The sequence below is a fragment of the Terrapene carolina genome, unplaced genomic scaffold (assembly GCF_002925995.2).
Source record: "Terrapene carolina triunguis isolate 2854851 unplaced genomic scaffold, T_m_triunguis-2.0 Scaffold233, whole genome shotgun sequence".
NCBI lineage: Eukaryota > Metazoa > Chordata > Testudines > Emydidae > Terrapene > Terrapene triunguis.
In genome coordinates this window covers 12,804,566-12,829,340 of record NW_020664584.1, presented here as the reverse complement: position 1 = coordinate 12,829,340, position 24,775 = coordinate 12,804,566, and the positions used below count along the sequence as shown (strand labels likewise).

Sequence of the window (24,775 nt, the reverse complement as noted above, 5' to 3'; positions counted from 1 at the left end):
GCTGAGCTGCCCAGGCTCCATGCTGAGCTCCTCAGGGACCACGCTGATCTGCCCAGGCCCCACGCTGAGCTCCCCGGGGACCACGCTGAGCTCCCCAGGCCCCATGCTGAGCTCCCCACGCTGAGCTGCCCAGGCCCCACGCTGAGCTGCCCTGGTACTACGCTGAGCTCCCCGGGGACCACGCTGAGCTGCCCAGGCCCCATGCTGCACTGCCCGGGTACCACACTGCACTGCCCAGGTACCACGTTGCACTGCCTGGGTACCATGCTGAGCTCCCCTGATATCACGTTGAGTTGCCCAGGTACCACGTTGCACTGCCCGGGTACCATGCTGAGCTCCCCTGATATCATGTTGAGCTGCCCAGGTACCACGCTGGCCTGCTCAGGTACCACGCTGACCTGCCCGGGTACCACGCTGACCTGCTGCTAAAGGGAAGCTCCTCTTATGGATCGTAACTGGTTAAAAGACAGGAAACAAAAGATAGGGCAAAATGGCCAGTTTTCAGAATGGAGAGAGGTAAATAGTGGTGTCCCTCAGGGGTCTGTACTGGGACCAGGCCTATTCAACATATTCATACATGATCTGGAAAAAGGGGTAAACAGTGAGGTGCCAAAATTTGCAGATGATACAAAACTACTCAAGATAGTTAAGTCTAACACTGACTGTGAAGAGTTACAAAGGGATCTCACAAAACTGGGTGACTGGGAAACAAAATGGCAGATGAAGAAGTGAGGTTCTTATCCACGAAAGCTTATGCTCCCAATACTTCTGTTAGTCTTAAAGGTGCCACAGGACCCTCTGTTGCTTTTTACAAAATGGCAGATGAAATTCAATGTTGATAAATGCAAAGTAATGCACATTGGAAAACATAATCCCAACTATACATATAAAATGATGGGGTCTAAATTAGCTGTTACCACTCAAGAAAGAGATCTTGGAGTCATTGTGGATAGTTCTCTGAAAACATCTGCTCAATGTTCAGTGGCAGTCAAAAAAGCGAACAGAATGTTGGGAGATCATTAGGAAAGTGATAGAAAATATCATAATGCCTCTATATGGGCAGGGATGGTGTCCCTAGCCTCTGTTTGCCAGAAGCTGTGAATGGGTAACGGGGGATGGATCACTTGATGATTACCTGTTCTGTTCATTCTCTCTGGAGCACCTGGCATTGGCCACTGTCGGAAGACAGGATACTGGGCTAGATGGACCTTTGATCTGACCCAGTGTGGCTGTTCTTATGGACTTATGCATGGGTACCATGCTGAGCTGCCCAGGTACCATGTTGAGCTGCCCTGGAACCACGCTGTGTTGACCTGGTACCATGCTGCAATTTGGGGCAGAGGCGAGCAGGGGCACCAAGGGGGCCTACGGGCAGCCAGCTGCAGCAAGGGTGGTGTGTGAGCTGGCTGCCTATGGTCTCAGCATGGAGGCTGAACCTGGCATCTGCTCCAGACTCCTCTGATCATAGCGTCTGGACAACATCTGTCTCCAACTTTTCCTGCCCTCATCACAGGCCAAGGGCATTGGCCCCACCCACTCGGAACTTACCTGATCACAGGTGTGCAAGGCAAAGAGCAATGCTGTGAGGCCAGTGGATGGATACCTCCCATGGTGCTGGGTCCACTTGTCATGGATGTATTTGAGAAAGGCAGGGTTCAAGATTAGCACCTGCGAGGAGGAGAACAGAACAGGGCCAATGCTATGAGATTCTGTCATCATCCTACCCAGTACCAAGAGGCCATGCCCGGAAGGCGCAGACCCACCCCTGCTCACTGCTGACACTCCTGTGTGCTGTCCTGGAAGGGCTAGAGAATATCACAGTGAGAGCCCGTCTGGGACCGTGTGCACAGGGCTGGGCACTCGCTGATGGGGCAGAGATTAGTACCTAGAAAGGGTGAACTTTGCTCCCATCAGGGCAGGAGCTCTATTGGATTAGTCTGCTCTGAGACGAATGGCCCATCCTGCGTCTTGGCGTGCTGCGGGCAGTGCGTACCACCCGGTGCACAGCAGGAGAACACGCGCCACAGGGGCAGCCCACTCCTGAGAGCCTTCTGGGAAACTGTAACCAGCTGCTGCTGGAAATGGCCAGGCCTGGGAATGCTACGCTTGGCTGGCCAGGAGGGTTTGGCAGAGCTCTCGTGCCCGAGCCGCGTTAGGAGCTTGGAGCTCTGCACTGGCTAGCTAGGAAAGATGGAGAGCTCCTGCAGCCGGTTCTGAGGAACACGGTCTGTGAGGCTGGACTGGTTTGTCTCCTGAACGACTGGATTCCTAGTGTGTCTCAGGGATCCCAGAGCACAACTGGCCATCAGGCCTTTAACATGCTGGAAGCCACTTTACAAGCACCTGCGCCAGACTCCAACATACAGACTTTGTGTCGCCAGCTTCCCACGCAAGCGGGTTCCATGGTTAGTCCTTGGCCACTTGATCAAAGTTTACGGAAATTCTTAGACCCCGCCCCCCCCCCCCATTAAGCAGTGTCAGGAAACTGTAAACGTCTGGCAATGTAACCGTAAGGGCCTCTGATAACCGTCCTCCCCACAGACTGCCCATCCTCTACCCAGAGTCGGGAAGCAAATGTCCAGCACATGAGGTGGCTGGTGCTGGCTGTGTCCCCAGCCAGCCCTTACCTTGCTTCTGTCGGCTTCAATGAACTGTTTGACTCTTGTGTACGTGCTACAAAGGAAGAGGAAGCGTGGTCAGTGGAAAGTGGTGTCCTCCGTACCCTATGCACGGCTTTCTTCTGGCCCCACCCATGACTTCTACAATCCACCAGGGATGAGGCTAATGCCTGCGCAGACCTTCTCGGGAGCTGAGTGGCTGCCTCCTCATCGGTGCATCTGCTGGAACTGCTGTCTCCTTGGCGCCATGCACTGACCTCAGCTCAGGAGCCAGGATGCCTTTCAGCACAATGCCATTAAGCCACTGAGCCAGCCCCTGGGCGCTGTGGAGCGTGTCTGAACACCAGTGCTGGAGCCATCAGCCATGAGACATGGCCCTTCCCCGAGATCTGTACAAATGTTCTCACCCTCTCTAACCCGCTTCAGGTCTGCCCTGTCCTTCGCCACCCTCTGGGGTTCAGTGCGCCAAGCTGAACATCATGTCTGGTGTGCGCCCCAGCCTGAGGGGGAGGAGCCCTTGAGCCTATCAACCTCCCAAGGGAACCACTGAGCCCCCTCAAGGGACGAGGCAGGAGCAATCTAGCTTCCCAGAGCAAAGCCCCCATCCTGGGGGGAGGGGCAGCGCCAGTGTCCTGGGGACCCTCCATCCCTCATCCTAGGGTGGGGTCATCCTTCTGGGGGGGCTCCCGAGTCCCCTCTCCTTGGACAAAGGGGTGAATCAGCTTCCATAAGTCAATGGAGCCTGGGCACCACCTAAGCCCCATCTCGTGTGGGGATTTGTGCTGTGGGCACACTGAAGCCCACTGCCCCATGGGATGAGCCAGCACCCCCAGAGCCACCTCAGGCCTTGCATCTTGGGGGAACCCCAGAGACTGCTCAGCCTCCACCAGGGGCAAATGAGCCATGCCCATCTGGAGCCTCCTGCCTGGGACACTGCCCTCAAAGGATCCCCCCCAGCAGATCAGGCCCCATGCTCACTAGCGCAGCTCGCCTGTAGAGAAGGCACTGGTCACCCATTTCAGGTCCAGTGGTTTAAAGGGGACCAGCACCAGGTGGACCCCAGGCTGGAGGTCCACAGCGCTCTCTGGGTACATAAAGCGGTGCGTTGTCCTCGTGCCGACATCCTCCTCGAACCCAGCAGTCTGTGCCCTGTTCATCCTGGGGGCACGAGGAGAGAGCGCAGCTCAGTCTGCTGTAGCACGCCTGGCCATACATGCTGGGACCCTGCACTCTCAACCTCCCAGGGGCCCTTCCTGGCCAGCTGGGCGGGGATGGGGCTCAGAGCCTGCCCTGGCCAGCTGGGCTAGGATGGGGATCAGGGCTCGCCCTAGTCAGCTGGGTGAGGATGGAGACTGGGGCACGCCCTAGCCAGCTGGGCGAGGATGGGGCTCGGGGCCCGCCCTGGCCAGCTGGGCGGGGATGGGGCTCGGGGCCCGCCCTGGCCAGCTGGGCGGGGATGGGGCTCGGGGCCCGCCCTGGCGAGCTGGGCGGGGATGGGGCTCGGGGCTCGCCCTGGCGAGCTGGGCGAGGATGGGGCTCGGGGCCCACCCTGGCGAGCTGGGCGGGGATGGGGCTCGGGGCCCGCCCTGGCGAGCTGGGCGGGGATGGGGCTTGGGGCTCGCCCTGGCCAGCTGGGTGGGGGATGGGGATCGGGGCCTAAGTTCCCTCTAAGCTGCGTGGCCATGCGACCGTGCAAAAGCCTATTAAGCACCGCACAGGAGCTCAAGGCTGTGGCAGGGAGAGATTCCTCTCCCCTAACCCCGGACCCAACCCAGCCCAGCCACGGACCTGCCGCGGGCAGGGGAGACATGCCCCTCCCTCGGCCCAACCTGGCCCCGGCCTGGACCTGCCGTGAGCAGGGGAGAGGTGCCCCTCCCCCAGCCTCAACCCAGCCCCAGCCAGAGCTGCTGCGGCGGGGAGAGGCGTCCCCCTCCCCCAGCCCAGGTGCTGCTGCGGGGAGATAGAGCTGCGGGGAGTTCTCTCTCCTCGTCACAGCCCCGGGGCAGCCTGCACCCCCACCTGGAGCCCTCACACCCCCCACAACCGTCTGCCCCAGCCCTGAGCCCCTCATCCCCAGCCCCACCCCAGAGCTCACGCCCCTAGCCGGCTGGGTGGGGGATGGGGCTTGGAGCCCGCCGTGGCCGGCTGGGTTTGGATGGGGCTCAGGGCCCACTCTGGCCAGATGGGGGCTCAGGGCCTGCCCTGGTTGGGAGGGAAGGATGGGGTATGGTTATTGCTATGGCTGGGAGGATGGGCTGGGGCAAGAGAGCCATCCTGGCCAGCAGGGAATGGGGGGGCTCGGAGCTGTCTGTCATCGTGGCCGGTGCTCACTGGGGCTGCTAGCCCAAGCTGGCTGGTTTTTTACTTTCAGATGTAGCCCCAGAGCTGTGCCCCGCTCTCCTCCAGCAGCTCCCAGATGAGCTGAGGGAAGACAGTGGGCGATGGTGATACAGATTCCAGGGAGTGCCTCCAACACGGCCTGGGATCTCCTTCCCGCCCAATGACCAGGTGGCCTTCAGCAGCCTGGCTGTAGCACCAGGTGCCTCCTCACTGCTTGTTGGGAGGGAACAGCGCCGTGAGACACCCCCGGGGCAGGACAGGGTCCCGGGTTCATCTGCGCCTTTGCTGGGGCTCCATCCCAGGCCTGTGGGCAGAGATTTACTCTGCTCGACCAGAGCGGCTGCAGGGGGCCGGGCCCATTGGAGAGGTGGCTGGAGAGCAGGGGGTGAGCCAGCTCTGTCCCACTCACCTCAGAACCCAGTGGTGGGAGTCGATCTCTCGCCCGTAGTGGGAGCCCCTCAGGCGCCCGGAGTTCCCCACCACTGCACACGTCCTGCAGCGGGAGGGGTTCCAAGCATCCACCGTTGGGGATGGGAGAATGTCAAACATTTGCTGGATTATTCCCTGGAGCTGGGCATGGCTCTTCGAGCCCTGCAGCTTCTAAAGGAAGAAGAACATGGGTGGCAGGGCCTGGGGGCTGGGCAAGGGCAGGCAATGCCTTCTCTGCAGGGGCCAGAAGAGCTGTGAGCCCAACCCCACTGTGCTCAGAGGGCACACAGCACACCCCAGCTCCTGCTCTGCGACACCCCCTTTTTGCAGTCCTCCCCACCCTGCCTGCGCAACTTTGCCCAGGGCTGCCCCAAGCTCCCTGACAGTGGAGCTCTGCTAGCCACACGGGTGCATCTCCACTAGGTGTGTTGGTGTAATGAAGTTGGGAATTTCTGAATAATTTGTATGACCCTGGTGTGTGCCTCAGTTTCCCTGATACATTGCATGGTTACCCAGTAGGGGACAAGGATTAAGTTTGCTCTCAGGGCAGACTAAGGGTCACAGGTGTCGACTTTCCAAAGTTCTTGACCCCTGGCTCTGCCCTAGGCCCCGCCCCCACTCCCCCCTTCCCCCAAGGCCCCAACCCGCCCCACCTCTTCCCATCCCCACTCCACCCCCACCTCTTCCTGCCCAGTTCTGCCCCCTCCCCCGAGTGTGCCACATCGTCACTCCTCCCCGCACCCCCAGCCTCCCTGCATGCTGCGAAACAGCTGATCGTGGTGGGTAGGAGGCACGGGGAAGGAGAGAGAGGTGCTCCACCCTCTGGTGGGTGGGAGGTGCTGGGGGGTGGGGAGGATCTGATAGGGGGGCTGCCGGTGCATGCTCAGCACCCACCCATCATTTTTTCCCCGTGGGTGCTCTAGCCCCAGAGCACCCACGGAGTCAGCGCCTATGCTAAGGGACATAGGTCTGGGTGGACTGAAGCGTCATTAAGAAACTGGTTGAAATTCACCCAGTTCAACAACAGGGCCAGAAAAAACAATGCAAGCTCCAGTGCCTCCTGGATTTCGCTGCCTCTCAGCAGGGCGGTTGGGCAGAGAGCCCAGTTTAAGACCAAAGGACTGGAAGGTGGGCAGTGGGGCTTCTGGAGGAAGCTGGGAGTTCTCTCACCTGGGAACTGACACTGAAGGTCAAATTGAGAGAGAGACAGAGACTGAAAATAGGGTTCACTACAGCATGGCTGGGGTTCTGGGCTGACCAGACTGGACTGTGCTAAGCTTCACTTCTCTGTGCTAACCTAAGGACTTCCCATGCTGTGTGCCAGGGGACTAATAAACCCAACTGGTTTGAAACCACTGTTTGAGTGTCCCTGTAAATACTTGGTGAGGTGCGTTAATCCCTGCAGAGTGGACAAGTCTCTCCCAGGAGTCTGTCTCAGTTGGACTCACTGAACAGAGCTCACAGTATGAAGCAGGAGTACTGCAGCCCCAGAGGTTCAATCTTAGGAGGCAGTGAGACTGGGGGATCCCTCACACTACCCTGAGGGAAGAGTGAGACCCCTGGGGGTCTGGCACATCAAAGGGTTCCTCCAAGAGACTGTTCTAAAGCTGGGGGTGTAGCACTGATCTTGTGGCTCCATGAGGTAGCTAACACACAGTCCCATCCCGATGCAGACCAGGCCAGCTGAGCTAACAGGCCAAGTTAACGCCGATGGGGAGCCCAGGCTTCCCTCGATCTGTGATCTTGTGGGAACACTCCAAACAGCCTGGCCTTCCCTTGAGTGTGAGTGTCTCTGTGAGCTAACTCCTAGTGAACACAAGGCCAGAGAGTGCAAGCTCAGCTCACGGGCCCCTGGCTGCTCCCTGCAGCTCCCACTCTCTGGGCCCCCAGAATTGCTCCCGGCTGAGCTAAGCACAGCTGTACAGGCAGCTGCAGTGTCAGAGCAGGGAGCTGCACGCAGTGGACAGAAGCAGCCAGCAGGGACTTGGGAGGGGCCAGCTGAGCAGCTTGTCCTGCAGACCAGAACTGCTGGTAGGCGTGCTGGTGGCTGCCCTTTTCTACCCCAACCTCCTCTTCCCAGAGGGATCCATGTGGGGGTGAGAGGAGCACAGAACAGGCTCTCTGTGTGGGCAGCTGCTTGGGGAATGTGAAAGCACCCTGGCCCGGCCCTATGCCCCCCAATCAGGGAGCACGGCAGCAGGGGCAAGCACCCATCCCCACTAGTCTCTGCTGGCCTCTTCAGCTGCTACAGCCTGTCTCCTGGGACCAGTCCTACAAAGGAGCCAGCCCTTGGCACTCAGAGCGTCCCTTTGTTTGCTACCCACCCGTGCCATGGTGCCGTGCCCCAGTCCACTGCTTTGCCCTTGCCGCAATGTTCTGAGGGGCCCAAGGGTGGGCTCTGCCGCCAATGGCCATGGTAGGAGGTGCTTGCATTGGTTTAATTGCTGTGACTCTGTAACTCACCAGCCACCACAACAGAACGTCTGGGGCGATCTTGGAGGTGTGCACTGTCAGCAGGGGATTTATCGCTGAGTCGTACTGTTCATTAAACCAGGCTGAGCTGCTGAGCTCCACAATACAGCTGGCACAGCCACAGGGCTTGGCCTCTGAGACGGACAGAGGCCACAGCATGTCTCCAGGCCTCCAGGAAGAGCCAGAATGCCCCAGGTACAAGGACTGATGAACCTGCCACAGGACAAGCACCATGCACAGGGCTGCAGCAGCCCACAACTTCTTCCAGTGCTGCATCCTTCACTCCACCAGCTCCTCCCTGCAGAACTTCAGTGGGTCTGTTCCATGGGGAGGGGCCCATGTGTGGTGTTCAGGGTCACTGCCTGTGGGTACCTGGGCTCCGTCGTAGTTTCCCTGCTCTTATAGGATGAACAGGAGCCTTTCCTGGGTAGCTGCAGATCCCCAAGAACAGAAGGAAGGGACAGGCATGTCCAGCACACACAGGAGTCACTGGAGGTTTCCAGCCCTGATCGCAAGTCAGCGTTAGCACCAGTCCCCCATAGCTCTGTGCAGGGGGCAGCTTCTTCCAGGCTTTGTCTCTCTCTGTCCCAGCCTGAAACAGACCAGATAATGAGTATCAGTACAGACTACAGTGCCAGGGGAGAGTCTTGCAGTGACTTGCTGTCACTCAGGACAGAGTCTGACAGCCCTGACTAGGCCGAGGACAGGAGGAGGTGATACCTGTATGGTCTGCAGTGGAGTTACACTGGAGCTGGACTGGGTGGGAGGGTCACACCACAACTGGCACTGATTCTGTGCCAAGATAGTACAGAACTGAGGCTGCAGTTTTCAAACTTTGGAACCAAAAGTTGCGCACCTCAATCCAGAGGAAAGCTTCCAGCGCTGTGGGCAAGTGAGGTGGAGGCAGAGCCTACCCTGCTCCCCACAGTTCCTGTGAGAGACTTATAAACCCTCCTGTTCATCTATGTCATAGCCACATCTGTGGGTAGGTCATCACTATGGGACCTAGCTGAGCTACAGGGGCAGAGCTAAGGTGGTTTGAATGTTCTGGCTTTCATGTGTTTCTTTCTGTAATAAAAATGCTCCAATATGTTTTTCTAAGTAATGTAAATGTATTTGTAATTTATTGTTACGGTAATTTTTTTCTGAGACTATGAACCTCTCAAGTCTACATTTAATGCAGAGTCCAAGCAGAGAATGTAAACACACGTAAGTCAAGAAATTCAAACGTTATGGTTCCTCCCAGAAGCATTAACTCAGCCCCATTTTCCAGCTGTGATCTATGCAACAAGTGCAATGTGGGGGCATCAGCCTCACTGGGGGAACCTCACCCCTTTGTTTAAATTCTCAGCCCTTGTGTTCCAGTGACATAGACTTCCCATGCAATTTCCTTTGAAAAACAACGCTGGTCCTTGCTCAGCTCTGGCTAAGTGAGGCCCAAGGACAATCCCCTCCCTGCCCCAGGAACAAATGACCCACGTGCACCTCCCGCCCACACTTTGTGCTGGCATTGGCACATGCACAGTGAGACCCTCACACCACCATTCCCAACAGAGAAGAGTTCTGTGCGGCATGTGACAAACCCAGAACGTCAAAGCGTTGCAGTTTCAGGAACACTCAGCTATGCCAAAGGACTCCAGCCCCCGGTGAGGATCCAGAACCAGGGCTCAGCCATTAGTTTTAATATTTGGGGGCCAAACCTGCTCCAGCAGATAAGATCAGAACAGAGGGATTTCCCACCCATTGTGCCCTGACTCAGAGAAGCTAAAAGTCTTTTGCATTAAGTCCCCAAACAATAATTGCCCTTCGAGCAGAGCCCCAGAACCGGAAGGATCCTCCCAAAAAGAAAGGGCAGGCCTCATCTTGCCAGGGGCAGTGTGATGCTGTATGGTTGAATAGAATCATTATATCAGTGATATTACCACTGTTAGACAATTGCAACAAATCGCATACAAAGTATGTCATGTAAGGTGTCAATGGAAAAGTTAACCACTCACAACTCTCTTCTTTTCTTTTCTTATTAAACCTTTAGTTACGAAAGGATTGGCATCAGCGTGATTATTAGGTAAGTTCTGAGTTATATTTTGACCTGGCTAAGTGGCTGACCCCTTGGGATTAGAAGGACCCTATATTTGATTACATTGGTTTTCAGTAACCACTCATCATACAGTCCAGTGTCTGGGTGGTGAGCCAAGGGCTGGAATGCCTAAGGAGAGTGCATTTTTGACTTCTTGTTCGCCAGTGTGGTGAGACAGACGTTCACTGTTGTTACTGGCTTAGTATAATCGAATGACAGGATAACCAGCAGGTTGAGGTGAGTCTGCCCTATTCTTCCGCGGTCTGTCTGGAATCTGCTATTCTCAGCTCAACTGAGGCACAGTGACAGCTTGACTCTCGCTTGAGTTAAGCGGGGGTTGGGCACATGTAGCACCTTGTAGTATTGGGCCATCCCCACTGAAGTGCTCCCAGCATGCTGCCAGGCAACTGCTGTCACCCTGAGGCTCACAGGAAACCCCTGGAAGAGTTTGAAAAGGATGAGGACCTCTGGGTCCAGATCCAAGGCCGCAGCCCTGTTATTCATAGAGTATTAGAGATTACCCTGCAAGGCATTGGGCTTTCCACCAGAGATCAGCGTGCTCTGGCCCCAGAAATAACCCACTGCTGAAGCAGCAGGCTTATTCACGTGAGCAAGCGGGCAGACTGGTATGCAAGACACGAGGAAAAATGAAGAAATCCCCCAGATGGTGCTGCCCCAGAGCAACCGAGATGCTGCTCCAAGTCTACCCTGTTGCTTTGGGCCACTCTGGGCCCCAAAAGAGAGAGCTGAATGTCCACAGAAGGTTGTACTTGGTGGGGCTGGGCCACGCCATGCAGGAGTGATGTGAAAACAGCTCAGTCTGCACCAGCAGAAGGAACTTCGGGGTGGGTGACAGGGCCCCTCCTCCAGCCGATAGAGACCAGCACACCTTAGAGCTGGTAGCACTGGACCACTTGAAGGTGGAGCCAATCCTAAATCCTGACCATGGTGGACCACTACTCCACGCTCCTCAGGGAGATCACAACCAGAGAACTCCAGAAGCCTTCTGGTGCTAATTTGTCCAGCCCTATGGCTACTCCACCAAGGTGCTCAAGGGCCAGGCATGCCCTTCAAGTCACAGATGTTCATTACCCTCTTTAATACCTTTGAAAAGACTGTCAAATGGGGTTGTTCCCCCTTGTAAAAGTTCTATACAGCTCAAGGGAGCCAGGGAGGTTTTCAGAATAAAAGCCTTATTTAATACTTTATCCTTCAAATGCTTTAACTGACTTTCTGACGTTCAGTATCGTTAATAAAAGGTTGTAATGATTTTTAATGGTGTGCTCATCATTGACTGTTAAGTGTGGGATAGGGTCACATTAACATCCTTGGCACTCTCGGCCCATTTATTCCATCAAAATTAATTCAACTGCCCTGGAGCAGCTCCAGCCTGGGATCCGCCCTCGCGGGCAGCCATGGTCTGATCCACCCCAGAGCATGGCTAGGCGTGAGGAGCCCCACAGAGCTATAGAAGGAACCTTCAAGCATTCTGGGGCTAGACTCACAAAGGGGACTCATGCCTCAGGCCGAGCATTGCAGCCCTTAATGTCTAGGTGCCTTGCTGCCCAGTGAAATCCACAGCGCTGAGTTCGGCACCCAGGCTCCCCATACAATGCATGGGGTGAGAGAGGTGCCTCAGCTCCATACAAGGGCCCCTCTCCTGGAGTTAGGTGCCTAAGCCAGGTCAGCCCCACCCTCCCCGCAATATATCCAGTCTTTAAAGCACTGACCCCTCAGGCTGATTACATGCCAGTGTCCTCCCCACCAACTGCAGGCTAGTCTGGGCTGGGGCGGAGCTCCCGGGCTCTCTTGTTGAAGCTGCTCCACTTTGCATGAAACAGTGAACTAGTCCTTGGAGCAGGGCCCGGGCCCAGGGTCTCTCAGGAGAGTGCACTAACTACTGGGCTAGGAGGCCAGGCTCACTCCCTCTCTCGCTGGCCCACTGGCCCTTCATAAATAGATTAACCAACATGGGGCTTAGGACAGAACCTAGAGGCCCCTGCTGTTCTCCTTTTATGACAGTGAAAATCAACCATTTAACCCTCGCCTGGTTCCCATGTCCTGGCCAGTTTCTGAGCCAGGACAATATTTTGCCTCTCATCCCATGACAACTTAGCTTCTTCAGTCGCCTCTCGTGCCAGACCTTGTCAAACACCTTCTGGTACCTAAATACATTATGTCAGCTTGCTCTTTATCCACTACTTTACTGACATATTCAAAGGAGCCCAATAGATCAGAGAGCCATGATTTCCCTTTGCAGGAGCCGTGCTGGCAGACCCTGTCAGAGCATGAACTGCTAGGTGTTTTAATGATCTCTTTGACCTATTTGCTAGGTACTGTGGAAGTAGAGAAAGAACTGACAGGGATTTGAAGGGGATGTCAATGCAAACAGGCTAGCTGTAACCCTAATAACGCGAGATTTGTAGAAGCGAGGATTGTGTGAGGCGAGTGGGGAAAGAACTGTGTGAGAAGTTGTTATGACCTTGTGTAGATAAGATGGAATGTCTAAATAAGTGAGAAAGAGAGTCTAAATAAGTGAGAAAAATAAGTTATCAGGATGACCTATGTATAAACAAAATGCAGCTGTTGCTCATTATTGTCTGTAACAAAGGTATAAATGCTTGCTGTAATTGTTTACCTGTTGAGAGACCTGTTCAGCTCTCTCCCTCCAAGCAATTGCTAGAGATAATAAAGTATCTGATTTGCTGCACCCAGCCAAAAGAGTGAGAACTCTGTTTTTCTCCGACAGTACAGAAATAAGGCTTAATTCTAATTTCCTTAATCACTCTTAGCACTTAAAAAAAATACAGATAGACTCATAGAATCAGAAGGGAGTGCATAGGTCATCTCGTCTAACCCTTGCCAAGACGCAGGACTTGTTGTGTCTAGCCATTGAAAACCTCCAGTGAAGGAGCTTCCACGACCTCCTGAGGTGTCTGTTCCATTGTCCTACTGTTCTTACAGTTAGGAAGGTTATCCTGAGATTTAATCTAAATCTGATATACTGTGGCTTGAACCCATTGCCTCTTGTCCAGCCCTCTGTGGCAAGAGAGAACAATTTTTCTCCACCATTTTTATGGCAGCCTTTTAGTATTTGAAGACCGCTCTCATATCCCCCCTTAATCTCCTGGTTTCCAAACTAAACATACCCAGTTCCTTCAGCCTTTGCTCATATGGCTGCATTTCATCCTTTTGATTGTCTTCATCACTTGCCTCTGGATCCTTTCCAGTTTCTTCACATCCTTTCTCTGCAGCGGTGACCAAAATTGGACACAGTACTCCAGTGCTCCAGCTAAGGCCTGACCAGCCCGAGTACAGCGGTATTATCACCTCCTGTGACATGCACGCTCTGCCTCTCTTAATGCAACCTACAATTGCATTTGCTTTCTTTGGAACAGCATCGTATTGCTGACATATTGTTGATCCAGTACAACTCCCAGATCCCTCTCAGCAGTGCCAGCCCAGTTAGCTCCTTTTTATGGACACCCACCCAGCCAGTGGCTATAAAATCCCTCTTAGTAGCTGTTCTCTAATTGCTCTACCTGTAAAGGGTTAAAAAGGTCTCACTGCTATGCATAGGTAAAAGGAAGTGCGTGGGCACCTGGCCAAAAGAGCCAATGGGAAGACTAGAACTTTTTAAAATTGAAAAACAACTCCCCTTTTGTCAGTCTGTGGTTGTTCTCCCAGAGAGAGGGGACAGGGCAGAGCTATGCTGTAAGAAGCTTGGGGCCAGGTATGAAAAATCCTCAGTATCATACCTAGAAATTACTCATTTGAAACCCCAGGTATGTAAGCAGATCAGGAAATGTCTAGGAAGACACGATTAGGTTTATCTCTTTTCATTTCTTTATGGCTTGTGGATTCCTCTGTGCTAACCCCAGGTGCTTTTGTTTTGCTTGTAACCTTTAAGCTGGACCTCAAGAAAACTATTCTTGATGCTTAATCCTTGTAATTGTTTTTTTTTAACCTAGCAAAAGCCTAAGTTCCCAGATGTATTTTCTCTCTTTTTTTATTAATAAAATTTATCTTTTTTAAGAATAGAATTGGATTTTTGTGTCTTAAGAGGTTTGTGCACATGCTGTGTAATTAGCTGCTGGCAACAGCTGATTTCCTTTTTTTCCCCTTTCTCAGCTCTTCCCCGGAGGGGGGGTGAAAGGGCTTGAGGGAACCCCACAGGAAGGAATTCCCAAGTGCGCCTTCCTGGGCTCTCAAAGGGGTTCTGCACTTGAGTGGTGGCAGCATCTACCCATCCAAGGTCAGAGAAAAGCTGTAAGCTTGGGAGTTTAATACAAGCCCGGAGTGGCCAGTATTAATTTTTAGAATCCTTGCGGGTCCCACCTTCTGCACTCGGAGTAACAGAGTGGGAATCAGCCTTGATAGAGGCAATACAATTTCCAGGCACATGGATACCCAGTGCAGGGTTCTGGGGGGTTCCATGGTATCATAGAGGTTAAGGCCAGAAGGAACCTCCTGTATAATGCAGGTCACTAAATATCACCCACTACAGAAAGGATGTGGACAAATTGGAGAGCAACGAAAATGATTAGGGGGCTGGGGCACGTTACTTACGAGAAGAGGCTGAGGGAACTGGGATTATTTAGTCTGCAGAAGAGAAGGGTGAGGGGGGATTTGATAGCAGCCTTCAACTACCTGAGGGGGGTTCCAAAGAGGATGGAGCTCGGTTGTTCTCAGTGGTGGCAGATGACAGAACAAAGAGCGATGGTCTCAAGTTGCAGTATGGGAGGTCTAGGTTGGATATTAGGAAAACTATTTCACTAGGAGGGTGGTGAAGCACTGGAATGGGTTCCCTAGGGAGGTGGTGGAATCTCCATCTGTAGAGGTTTTTAAGGCCTGGCTAGACAAAGCCCTGGCTGGGAAGATTTAGTTGGTGTTGGTCCTGCTTTGAGCAGGGGGCTGGACTAGATGACCTCCTGAGGGCCCTTCCAACCCTAATCTTCTATGATTCTATGATCCTGGTACCCCTGGTTTGAGCCCCAAGACTTGAACTAGACCAAAGCATTTCAGTCCTCAGGAGACTAAGCTGTTGTGTGCAAAAAGCAGCGAATGGGAGCAGCTGAGGGGGTGAGGACTTGTTCCTAGGGAGCTCTAGACTCTAAAGGCCTTGCCCTCCCTCCATCTGCCCGGCGCAATGGGAGCCGACCCTTCCCCAGCTGCACTTGGCCACGCCACGGGCCTGGGTGAAGACCAAGCAAATGCTGCTCCTCTGAGGAAAGATGCAGTCAGTGGAGAGCCAACATGGGGTGGCCGCCTCATGCAGCCCTGGTGACTGGTCTAAAACAACAAAGAGCCGACCCAGGCTGGAGGCGCCGCATCCAGGAACCTGCTCCCCACCTGAGCGAGTGAGACAGTCTCCCTGCCCCTCCCCCCAGCCCGCCAAGATGCTGGGCATGCAGGCAGGGCCAGTGTGCTGGCACATGGCCCTGCGGACTGCGTTACAAAGACGCTGCTGTGCCAGAGCAGAATGTAGGCCCCGTACTTGCGCTGCTGCACACTCACCTGGGGGGGAGAGGGGGGCACCTCACCCGGCGGCACTGAGACGTGAAGATGACAAGTGAGCGTCCCAGCCTCAGAGGCTGTGGGGGGGCTTCAGCATGTGACTTGCAGCCCCCAGCACTCTCCCTGCTCGCTCACTGCGCTGGGCGGGGAGCACACTTCCGTTCTCTGAACAGGAACTATTCGTGCAGAGCACAGGGGATATCTGCAGCCCAGAAGCCTGATAACAACTCAGCCCTGTGGAAACGGCCTGAGGAGCATGTGCATTGAGGGCTAACTGACAGCACCCCAGGGCTACCAGAGCAGGGCTCAGGAGAGCTTGTGCTGGGCTGAGTGACTCACTGGGGGGTTTGGGGAGCCATTACTGCAGGTGCTTTCCTGGCCACCCCTCAGAGTGGGTTCTGGGACTGCCACACAGCTCCCATGGAGCAACCCTGCACAGGCCTGGCCTCCCCTGGCACCCTCAGGGAGGGAGAAGCCAGAAGACCCTGCAAAGCCACATGGCTCTCAGCCCCTTGGCTGCATGGACCCATGCAGCAGGGCTCCCCAGACAGTCCCATAGGGCCCTCTGCGCCAGGGGGCAGACACAAACCTTCTGCCCCTACCAAGGGGATCTTGTGGCTGATGCCCCTTCCCCACTGGTGATCCAGACCCCACAGGATCCCAGAGAGCAGCGTATGCCAGGGAGGTGCTGTCCCCTCCCCACAACCCTCTGCAGGGGTGCCAGGGTTATGGCCCCCCACAGCACAGTGTCCAGGCCAGCATATGCCTCCTAGGGCACTGCAGGCCTCAGTCCCACAGGGATAAAGGTCAGTATGCTCAAAATCTAACGGCTGGGTTTGGGCTCCAGCCTTCTCCTTGGGATGCGCACACGCACCCCTCCTCCAGCCCCCGTCTCTCCTGCCGTCCCTGTCCCCCCCCCCTTCCAGCAGCTGGTCCAGCATGGAGCTGCTCTGGGTTTTCCCCACCCCTGCTGCTGTCACAGGCACATGCTCGCTGCTACCCAGCCTGAGGAAGTCGGAGAACGGGGTCCTGCCGGGCAGGTTCCCAGCCCAGGGAGGAGGCCCATGGGGCTGCTGATGGGGGAGGGGCTGCCTGCAGAGATGAGGCAGGGGGAAGGAATCCCATGCTGCGCAGCCTCCCAGTGAGTGCCTCTCCTCCAGCCCATGCAGAGCCCGTGCAGGCAGCTCCCCCAGCCCTTGGGCATGGGTGGAGAGTGACTCCAACAGTGGCTTAGGCTGCAGCACACCAGGCCTGGCACACAGCTCTGCTCCCAACCATTCTCACTCCCCCAGGCAGGCAGGGCAGGGCCATTGCTGGATCTGGAGGAAGAGATGGGGAATGACCCTAGGGACGGCTCTTTCAAGCCACAAAGTAGTTCCCAATGGGTGGCACAAGGATGATTGTCCCCAGCGGCTCCCTTGGCCTATTACTGAGCCAGCGGTTCTCAAACTGTGGGTTGGGAGCCCAAATGTGGGTCACGACCCCGTTTTAATGGGCTCACCAGCGATGGTGTTAGACTTGCTGGGGCCCGGGGCTGAAGCCACCACCCGAGGCTGAAACCTGAGTCCCACCTCCCAGGGCCGAAGCCAAAGCCTGAGCCCCACTGCCTGTGGCCCCAGCCTGAGCCCCACCACCTGGGGCTGAAGCCCAAGCTCAAGGGCTTCAGCCCTTGATGGTGGTGGTGGTGGGGGTCAGGCTTCAGCTTCAGCCCTGGGTGGCGGGGCTCAGGTTACAGGCCCCCCACCTGGGACTGAAACTCTTGGGCTTCAGCTTTGGCTCCCCCGCTTGGGGTGGCAGGGCTCAGGCGGACTCAGGCTTTGGTTCCCCCCTCCTGGGGTTGTGTAGTAACTTTTGTTGTCAGAAGGGAGTCACGGTGCAATGAAGTTTGAGAACGGCTGATAGGCTGCCTGCCCCTCCCATTGGCCAGAGTTCAGTCTTATACCTGTGCTCACATTGGGGCCTGCATTGCTCTCCTGCCATCCAGCCAGAGCCACCACCCCTCTGAGCCATAGCCTGCATCCTGGCACAGTTCTCAGATTCTCCCCCAGCTCCTGGGAGGCTGCCTCTGCTCACACATAGCCGCTGGCTTGCTCCTTGGGCCTGATCCTCATGCCTACCCCAGACTGAGCCCTATCCCACAGGGCATCCTGGGAAGGGCAGGGAGCCACATCAGCTTTCATGCTCTTGGGGACACCAGAAGAACGGCACAGCAGCCTTGGAGGTCTCATTCCCCAGAGAAGTGCAGAGCTCCAGATGCATACACAATGGTGAGGGCACATATTTCCTGTAACTCAGCCTCACTGGTCGCATATGAAGGTATAGATAGAGGTGACAGTGTACGGTGTACTGGTATTATGGTGGCACAGTAGCAAACCCATTGTTAGGCATTTCTTTTTAACAGGAGTGAATGTCACAATTTGTTTTTAGAAGTGTTGCAAAAATAGATATAAACAAAATGTAGTCATTAAAATAGTATATTTGATTTTTCTGTGGTGGACTGGTGCAGGTCAGATTGATACAAACAGAATACTAAGATTTCAAAAGTGGCCACTTGCAAACTATGTGAATGGGGCATCTCACCATTACTCAGATCCTTTTTGCAAAATCAGTAACATTCTGGGGTGTGCTTGTGTCTTACTCAATATTTCCATATGCTAGTTGGGACCGTGCCATCAAGAAAGCTGTCACATCCTGCCCTTTATGGGTTTTCATGGTTTTACTACTTCCTAACAACCACACGAAGCCAGTGTATTTGTTTCTCTTTCCAGCAGGGCAGTAGAGGTGACACAATGCTGCTGGGACAGGATTTGCTCAAGTAGAAGATAAGCTGCCCTGTTTCCTGCGTGGGCACTATTCTATTCAGGACTGGTAATGCAAATAACCCTGAGCATGCTAATTGGATTTTCCAAGGCGTAGTAAATAAAGGCACAAGGGGCATATATATATATGAAGGGCCACTGAGACCGGTGGAAAATTTGCTAACAAAACTGTTTTCCACAGAAAATTGGATTTTCAACAAAACAATTTTTTTGAAAGTATCTGCATCCTCTGGAAAATGTAGATATTTTCATGAAAAAACACCACCCCACAAACTGAAAATTGGGAGATGCTGTTGCAGTGCCTCTTGTAGTTTGGTGCCTTGTCCACATTTTCCTCTATGGTTCAGGCTCACCCAGCTAAACTACATCTCCCATGCTGCACCATGGCCAGGGATTACCATGATTCACTGCCTCGCCTTCCCAAGAGGAAGACCACAGTGCATCATGGGAGACATAATCAAACCCAAGAGTCCAACCTACAAAGGTGACTGGGAGCACAAGCCACCTGAACTCCAGCTCCTATGAGGCATCGCAACAGCATTCCCAAGTCAAATCTTTTGGTTTTCAGCTGAATTCTTTCCATTTTTGACTGTTTTTTTTTGGTATTTCCATTTCCACTGAAAAATTAAAATTTTCCAAAGAAAATTTAGAAAAAAATGATTGTTCCTTCCATTTTCATTACATTTTCCACATCAAGTCCCATTTTTCAACCGAGTGACAGCTCCAGCCTGAATGCCACCTGTGCAGTCCCTGCTGCCTTCCCTTGTGGGGCTGACGTACCAGCTGTTCATGAAGGCTCAGGCAGCACAACTGCACCATTGCCTTCGGTCACTGTGCATCAGAGCCAGCAAAACAGGTGGGACGAGCCAGATGCACAGATCCACCCTTCCCAGGCACTGACTGCCGGCAACGCTTACACCCAGCCTTGTCTCAGCCCTGTGTGCGCTGGGCGCTGAGGCTGTCCACAGCCCTGTACAGGGATGCTGGGAACTTGTCAGGAACAGAGGAGGGCAGAGGAGAAGCAGAACTCAGAGGGAAGGGGGCTGTTATTGGGGATTCATAGTTGGGGGGCACCCATGGAAGCCAGCTGCTTCCCAAAGCCCCATCCTGCAACTGCAGTGCAAGAAAGGGTGGCAGCAGCCAGCGTTGGGTGAAACTGCCAGGTCCTGGCACACATCCCAGCTCAAAGGAGAGGAGGCTGACTGTGGTTATGACCCTACCCCCCTCAGACCAATGACACAGTGGTGTGCACTTGGCTTTGGCCAAGGCCTACCCCTCTACCTTCACAGCTTCCCCACCCAGCTCACAGCAGCGTGTGCGCATGGCCCCCCTGCAGGGTGGCAGTTGCTAGCGAGTATGTGAATGGCTTTGGGGCTCATTAGGCAGGGGTGGCTACAGGTCCTTGGTGAGTCCCTTGGATGGCGCACAGTGCTTTGGAGACAGGGTTTCCCCAGCTGAGTAGTGGGATTGTGATAGACATTGGGAAGAGGTGGCATGTGACTCAGGTGTATCCAATGCCAGATACTTAGGGGAATGGCATAGCCACTTGGCCTCTGTGGCTTCGTTTGCTGTGGGAAAGGATGTAGTGCAGGCTTGTGCCTGCAAACCGGAGCAGGATGGGGTGTGTGTGTGGGGGGTCTTTTTTCCTTCTCCCCTTTCTTCTCTCACATATTTTAGCAGTTGAAAGAGGAGTGTGTGAGACTGAGCAGGTTGCAGCTTCTCTTGGAGGGCTAGCAGAGAGGTCCTTTCTGGCAGTGCCTCCCCTACAATCTGTGTGCAGCAGAGCCCATAGCTACAGCAGGGACCCCAGCATCTCTTCTTCACACATGTGCAGCTGAACTCAGCTGTCTACAGGTCTTTGACGGGTGTAAACACCAAGCCAGGAGGGGAGCTAGGAGCAGAACTAGGCATAGAGGGGGGATGTTAATATAGGAAACTCTTAGGTTCGGACTCCAATAATCTCTCTGGCAATGAGATGTACTCATCTGGGGAATGGGCTCTCTAGGAAATGGAGGAAGATGGAGCCACTTGTTTCCTGTGGCTCATTGTACTGGGACACTTCAACAGCTGTGCAGATAACTCCTCTGACACAATGGGCAAACCCTCCTCTCCACCTTGGTCCCACACTGCTGGTTTCTGGAACAGCAAACACAGTCATACCCTAGACTGGACCCTGGGCCTAGACGTGGACATAGAAAACACAAGGAAAGTGCCATCACTTGGCACATTTAAGACTAGACTGGAAAAAGTTGGCAGTGACTCTTGTACCCTAACCCTCAATGGCTGGACTAGATGGGATCCTAGGGGCCTTTTCCACACCAGTTCCCATGAGATGTGGTTTGGTGACTAGGTAGGGGTGGGCTTGGAAAGGAGGCTGGAGAGAGAAACTGGAACACACTCCTTCCTTCTGTGAGACCCAGTAGTGGACAGTCAGTATTTACTGGTGACTGGGTCACACCCCAGAAGCTCATGGCCTCAGCACTGTTCCAGGGCTTCTAGCAAAGGACAGAGCAATACTCTGAATCTTCTCCAGTTCAGAGAGCGCCAGCCCTGCAAGAGAGGCTTGCTAGTGGTGCTGAGTGAGTGCGGGCTATACTCTTGGAGGAGAGGGAGCTGAATCCAGGATGATCCTCAGTTTGGATGCACTTGTTCCCATGGATCCCGGGGCACCCACTTCAACTTCCAAACAGTAGAGTTGGAATACAGGTAATGAAGGTTATCGGCAATAGAGTACAGGTGATGAAGGTTGTCGTGACTGGAGTACAGGTAGTGAAGGGTACGTGCTGTTCAGGAAAGACAGAACTAAAGGCAAAGGAGGTGGAGTAGCATTGTATGTTAATGGTGAGGTAGACTGTAAAGAAATTAGAAGTGATGGAATGGATGAGTCAGTTTGGGTCAAAATCACTTTGGGGGGAGAAAGATAACAAAGGCTCCACTGGGACAGTGCTTGGGGTCTGCTACAGACCCCAGGATACAATTTGAATATGGATAGAGACCTCTTTAATATTTTTAATGAAATAAATACCACTGGGAATTGTGTGATTATGGGAGACTTTAATTTTCCAGCTATAGACTGGAGGACAAGTGGTAGGCCCAGATTTTCCTGGATGTGACAGATGAAAGATTTCTTCATCGACTGAATCAACAAGCGGTAATGCCATTTTAAATTTAGTATTGGTGAGTAGTGAGGACCTCATAGAAGAACAGGCTGTAGAGGACAATCTTGGTTTGAGTCATGAGCTAATTCAGTTTAAACTGAATGGAAGGAGCAACAAATATAGGTCTGCAACTGGGATCCTTGATTTCAAAAGAGCTAAATTTAAAAAATGAAGGGAAGTAGTTACAGAAGTGGACTGGACTGAAGAACTCAAGGATCTGAATGTGGAGGAAGCTTGGAATTAATTTAAGTCAAAAGAACAGGAGCACTTGTGGCACCTTAGAGACTAACAAATTTATTAGAGCATAAGCTTTCGTGGGCTACAGCCCACTTCTTCGGATGTTGCCAAACCTATTTGAAGCCTGAATCCCAAGCAAGGGGTAAAAATTTGTAGGGAAGGGTTGCAACAGAATGAACAGGATGAACAAGCATCTCAAACAGGTTAAAAGAAAGCAGAAAGCCTACAAGGAATGGAAGATGGGATGGATCAGCAAGGAAAGCTACCTCTTGGAGGTCAGAAAGTGTAAGGAAAAAATGAGAACTGCAAAAAGCCAAGGAGGGTTGGACCTTGCAAAGGAAATTAACACCAACTGTAAAAGGTTCTATAGCCATATAAATAAAAGAAATAAAACAAGGAAAGAAGTGGGACCACTAAGCACTGAGGAAGGAATGGAGATTAAAGATAATCTAGGCATGGCCCAACACCTAAACAAATACTTTGCCTCCGTTTTTAATAAGGGTAATGACGAGTTTGGGGTAGTGGCACAGTGGCTAATGGGAATGAGGAGACAGAAGTAGAAAACACCACATCCAAGGTGTAAGTCAAATTCAAACAGTTTAATGGGACCAAATCGTGGGGCCTGGACAATCTCCACCCAAGAATATTAAAGGAACTGGCACATGAATTTGCAAGCCCAATAGTAACAATTTTAAAGGAATCCCTAAACTCAGGAGCTGTACCCTATGACTAGAGAATTGCTAATATAGTACCTATTTTTTTAAAAGGGAAAAAAGTGATCCAGGAAACTACAGGCCTGTTAGTTTTACCTCAATTGTATGGAAGGTCTTGGAACAAACTTTGAAAGAGAAAGTAGTTAAGAACATAGCGGTGAACGGTAATTGGGATAAAATACAACATGGTTTTACAAAAGGTAGATCGCGCCAGACCAACCTGATCTTCTTTGAGAAGATAACTGATATTTTAGACAAAGGAAATGCATCTAATCTACCTGGATTTCAATAAGGCATTTGATACAGTTTCACATGGAAAATTATTAGTTAAATTGGAGAAGATGGGATTAATATGAGAATTGAAAGGTAAGGAACTGGTTAAATGGGACAGTACAATGGGTCATACTGAAAGGTGAACTGTCAGGCTTGAAGGAGGTTACTAGTGGAGTTCCTCAGGGATCAGTCTTGGGACCAATATTATTTAACATTTTCATTAATGACCTTGGCACAAAAAGTGGGAGTGCACCAATAAAACTAGCAGAGGACACAAAGTTGGGAGGTATTGCCAATATGGAGGAGGACCAGAATATCATATAAGAAGATCTGGGTAACCTTGAAAACAGGAGTAATAAAAATGGGATGAAATATAATAGTGCAAACGTATGCATTTAGGGACTAACAACAAGAATTTTTGCTATAAGCTGAGGATATATCTGTTAGAATTGACAGAGAAAGAGCTGGGTGTATTGCTTGATCACAGGATGACTATGAACTGTCAATGTGATGTGGCTGTAAAAAAGGCTAATGAAGTCCCATAATGCATCAGGTGAGGTATTTCCAGTAGAGACAGGGAAGTGTTAGCACCATTATACAAGGCACTGGTGAGAACTCCTCTGGAATAGTGTGTGCAATTCTGGTCTCCCATGTTTAAGAAAGATGAATTCAAATTGGAACAGGTGCAAAGAAGTGCTACTAGGAGGATCAGAGGATTGATGCCTTATGAGAGGAGACTCAAAGAGCTTGGCTTGTTTAGCCTAACCAACAGAAGGCTGAGGGGAGATATGTTTGCGCTCTATACATACATCAGAGGGACAAATACCAGGGAGGGAGAGGAGTTATTTAAGTTAAGGGCTAATGGTGGCACCAGAACAAATGACTATAAACTGGCCATCAACAAATTTAGGCTTCAAGTTAGACAAATGTTTCTAACCAACAGAGGAGTGAAGTTCTGGAAGAGCCTTCCAAGGGGAGCAGTGCGGGCAAAAAAACCTAAGTGGTTTTAAGACTGAGCTTGATACATTTATGGAGGGGGTGGGATGATGGGACTGCCTATAAGGGCATGTCGCCGATCTGCGACTGCTAGCAGCAAATAGCTCCAATGGCTGGTGATGGGACACTAAATGATGAGAGTTCTGAGTTACTTCAGAGAATTTTTTCCCAGGTGCCTGGCTGGTGGGTCTTGCCCACATGCTCAGGGTCTAACTGTCGCCATATTTAGGGGTTGGGAACGAATTTTCTCCCAGGTCAGATTGGCAGAGACTCTGGGGTTTTTTGCTTTCCTCTGTAATGTGGGGCACAGGTCACTTGCAGATTTAAACTAGTGTAAATGGAGGATTCTCTGTGCCTTTAAGTCTTCAAATCATGATTTGAGGACGTCAGTAACTCAGCCAGAGAGGTCTATTACTGGAGTGGGTGGGTGAGGGTCTATGGCCTGTGATGTGCAGGAGGTCAGACTAGATGATCACAATGGTCCCTTCTGGTCTTAAAGTCTATGAGCTCTCTCCTGTCACATGGCCCTGTCCACTGGGAACATTGATTGGTGTTTTTCTGTCCCAGCACAGCTCTGCCGGTGATTCCAGTGTGGCAGCTTTAGTGGAAAGAGGGCTCTGAACAGGGCTGGTAAAAATGCCTTAGCCTTAGCTATACTCCAGCTCCCACTAGTAGTAGCACCAGAGCAGAAAAACACTGAGAATTGTTGCCAGCACAGATAGGAACTGGTGCAGTTTCTATGGGTTTAGGTGTCAAAGTGGCTGCCAAGGTGAATGACTGGTTCAAATGGGAGAATGGAAAGAAGCCTGTTTTGGGCAGCTCCCTGGCTGGGATAGTGGAAGGGTTTGACTGGAATGGGGCTTGGGGCCTGTTTGAACCTGAGTTAACTCACGTTGATTCGGAGGAGAGTGGATGTTAATCTGGACACTAGGGCTGAGTGTGGAATAGACATCTGTGGTGTGTCTAGAGTGGCATTTACTATCCAGTTAATCAGCAGTCAGTTATTCCATGTTAAAACAGGTTCCAAACTCTGGTGTCTCTAAACTGGCATTCTCCCAGCTTTGGCCACTCCCAGCCAGCACCATGCAGGAGTGAGTGCCGCACTGCTGTGTGGGAGGCTGCACAC

The 24,775-nt window shown here is 52.7% G+C and overlaps 1 protein-coding gene across 1 annotated transcript in view; it reads right to left on the bottom strand.

Annotated features, from left to right (window-relative positions):
• LOC112113963 (CMP-N-acetylneuraminate-beta-galactosamide-alpha-2,3-sialyltransferase 2-like) overlaps positions 1-15,562 on the bottom strand; it is a 16,388-nt gene extending 826 nt beyond the window's left edge. Inside the window, exons 1-6 of the mRNA XM_024210446.2 lie at positions 15,454-15,562; positions 7,851-8,451; positions 5,368-5,558; positions 3,597-3,776; positions 2,628-2,673; positions 1,549-1,668 (exon numbers count right to left, since the gene is read on the bottom strand). Coding sequence (XP_024066214.1) covers positions 1,549-1,668; positions 2,628-2,673; positions 3,597-3,776; positions 5,368-5,558; positions 7,851-8,135 — 822 coding nt within the window. The 5' untranslated portion in view covers positions 8,136-8,451; positions 15,454-15,562. The remainder of the gene's footprint in view (positions 1-1,548; positions 1,669-2,627; positions 2,674-3,596; positions 3,777-5,367; positions 5,559-7,850; positions 8,452-15,453) is intronic.
• Between the last annotated feature and the right edge of the window lie 9,213 nt (positions 15,563-24,775).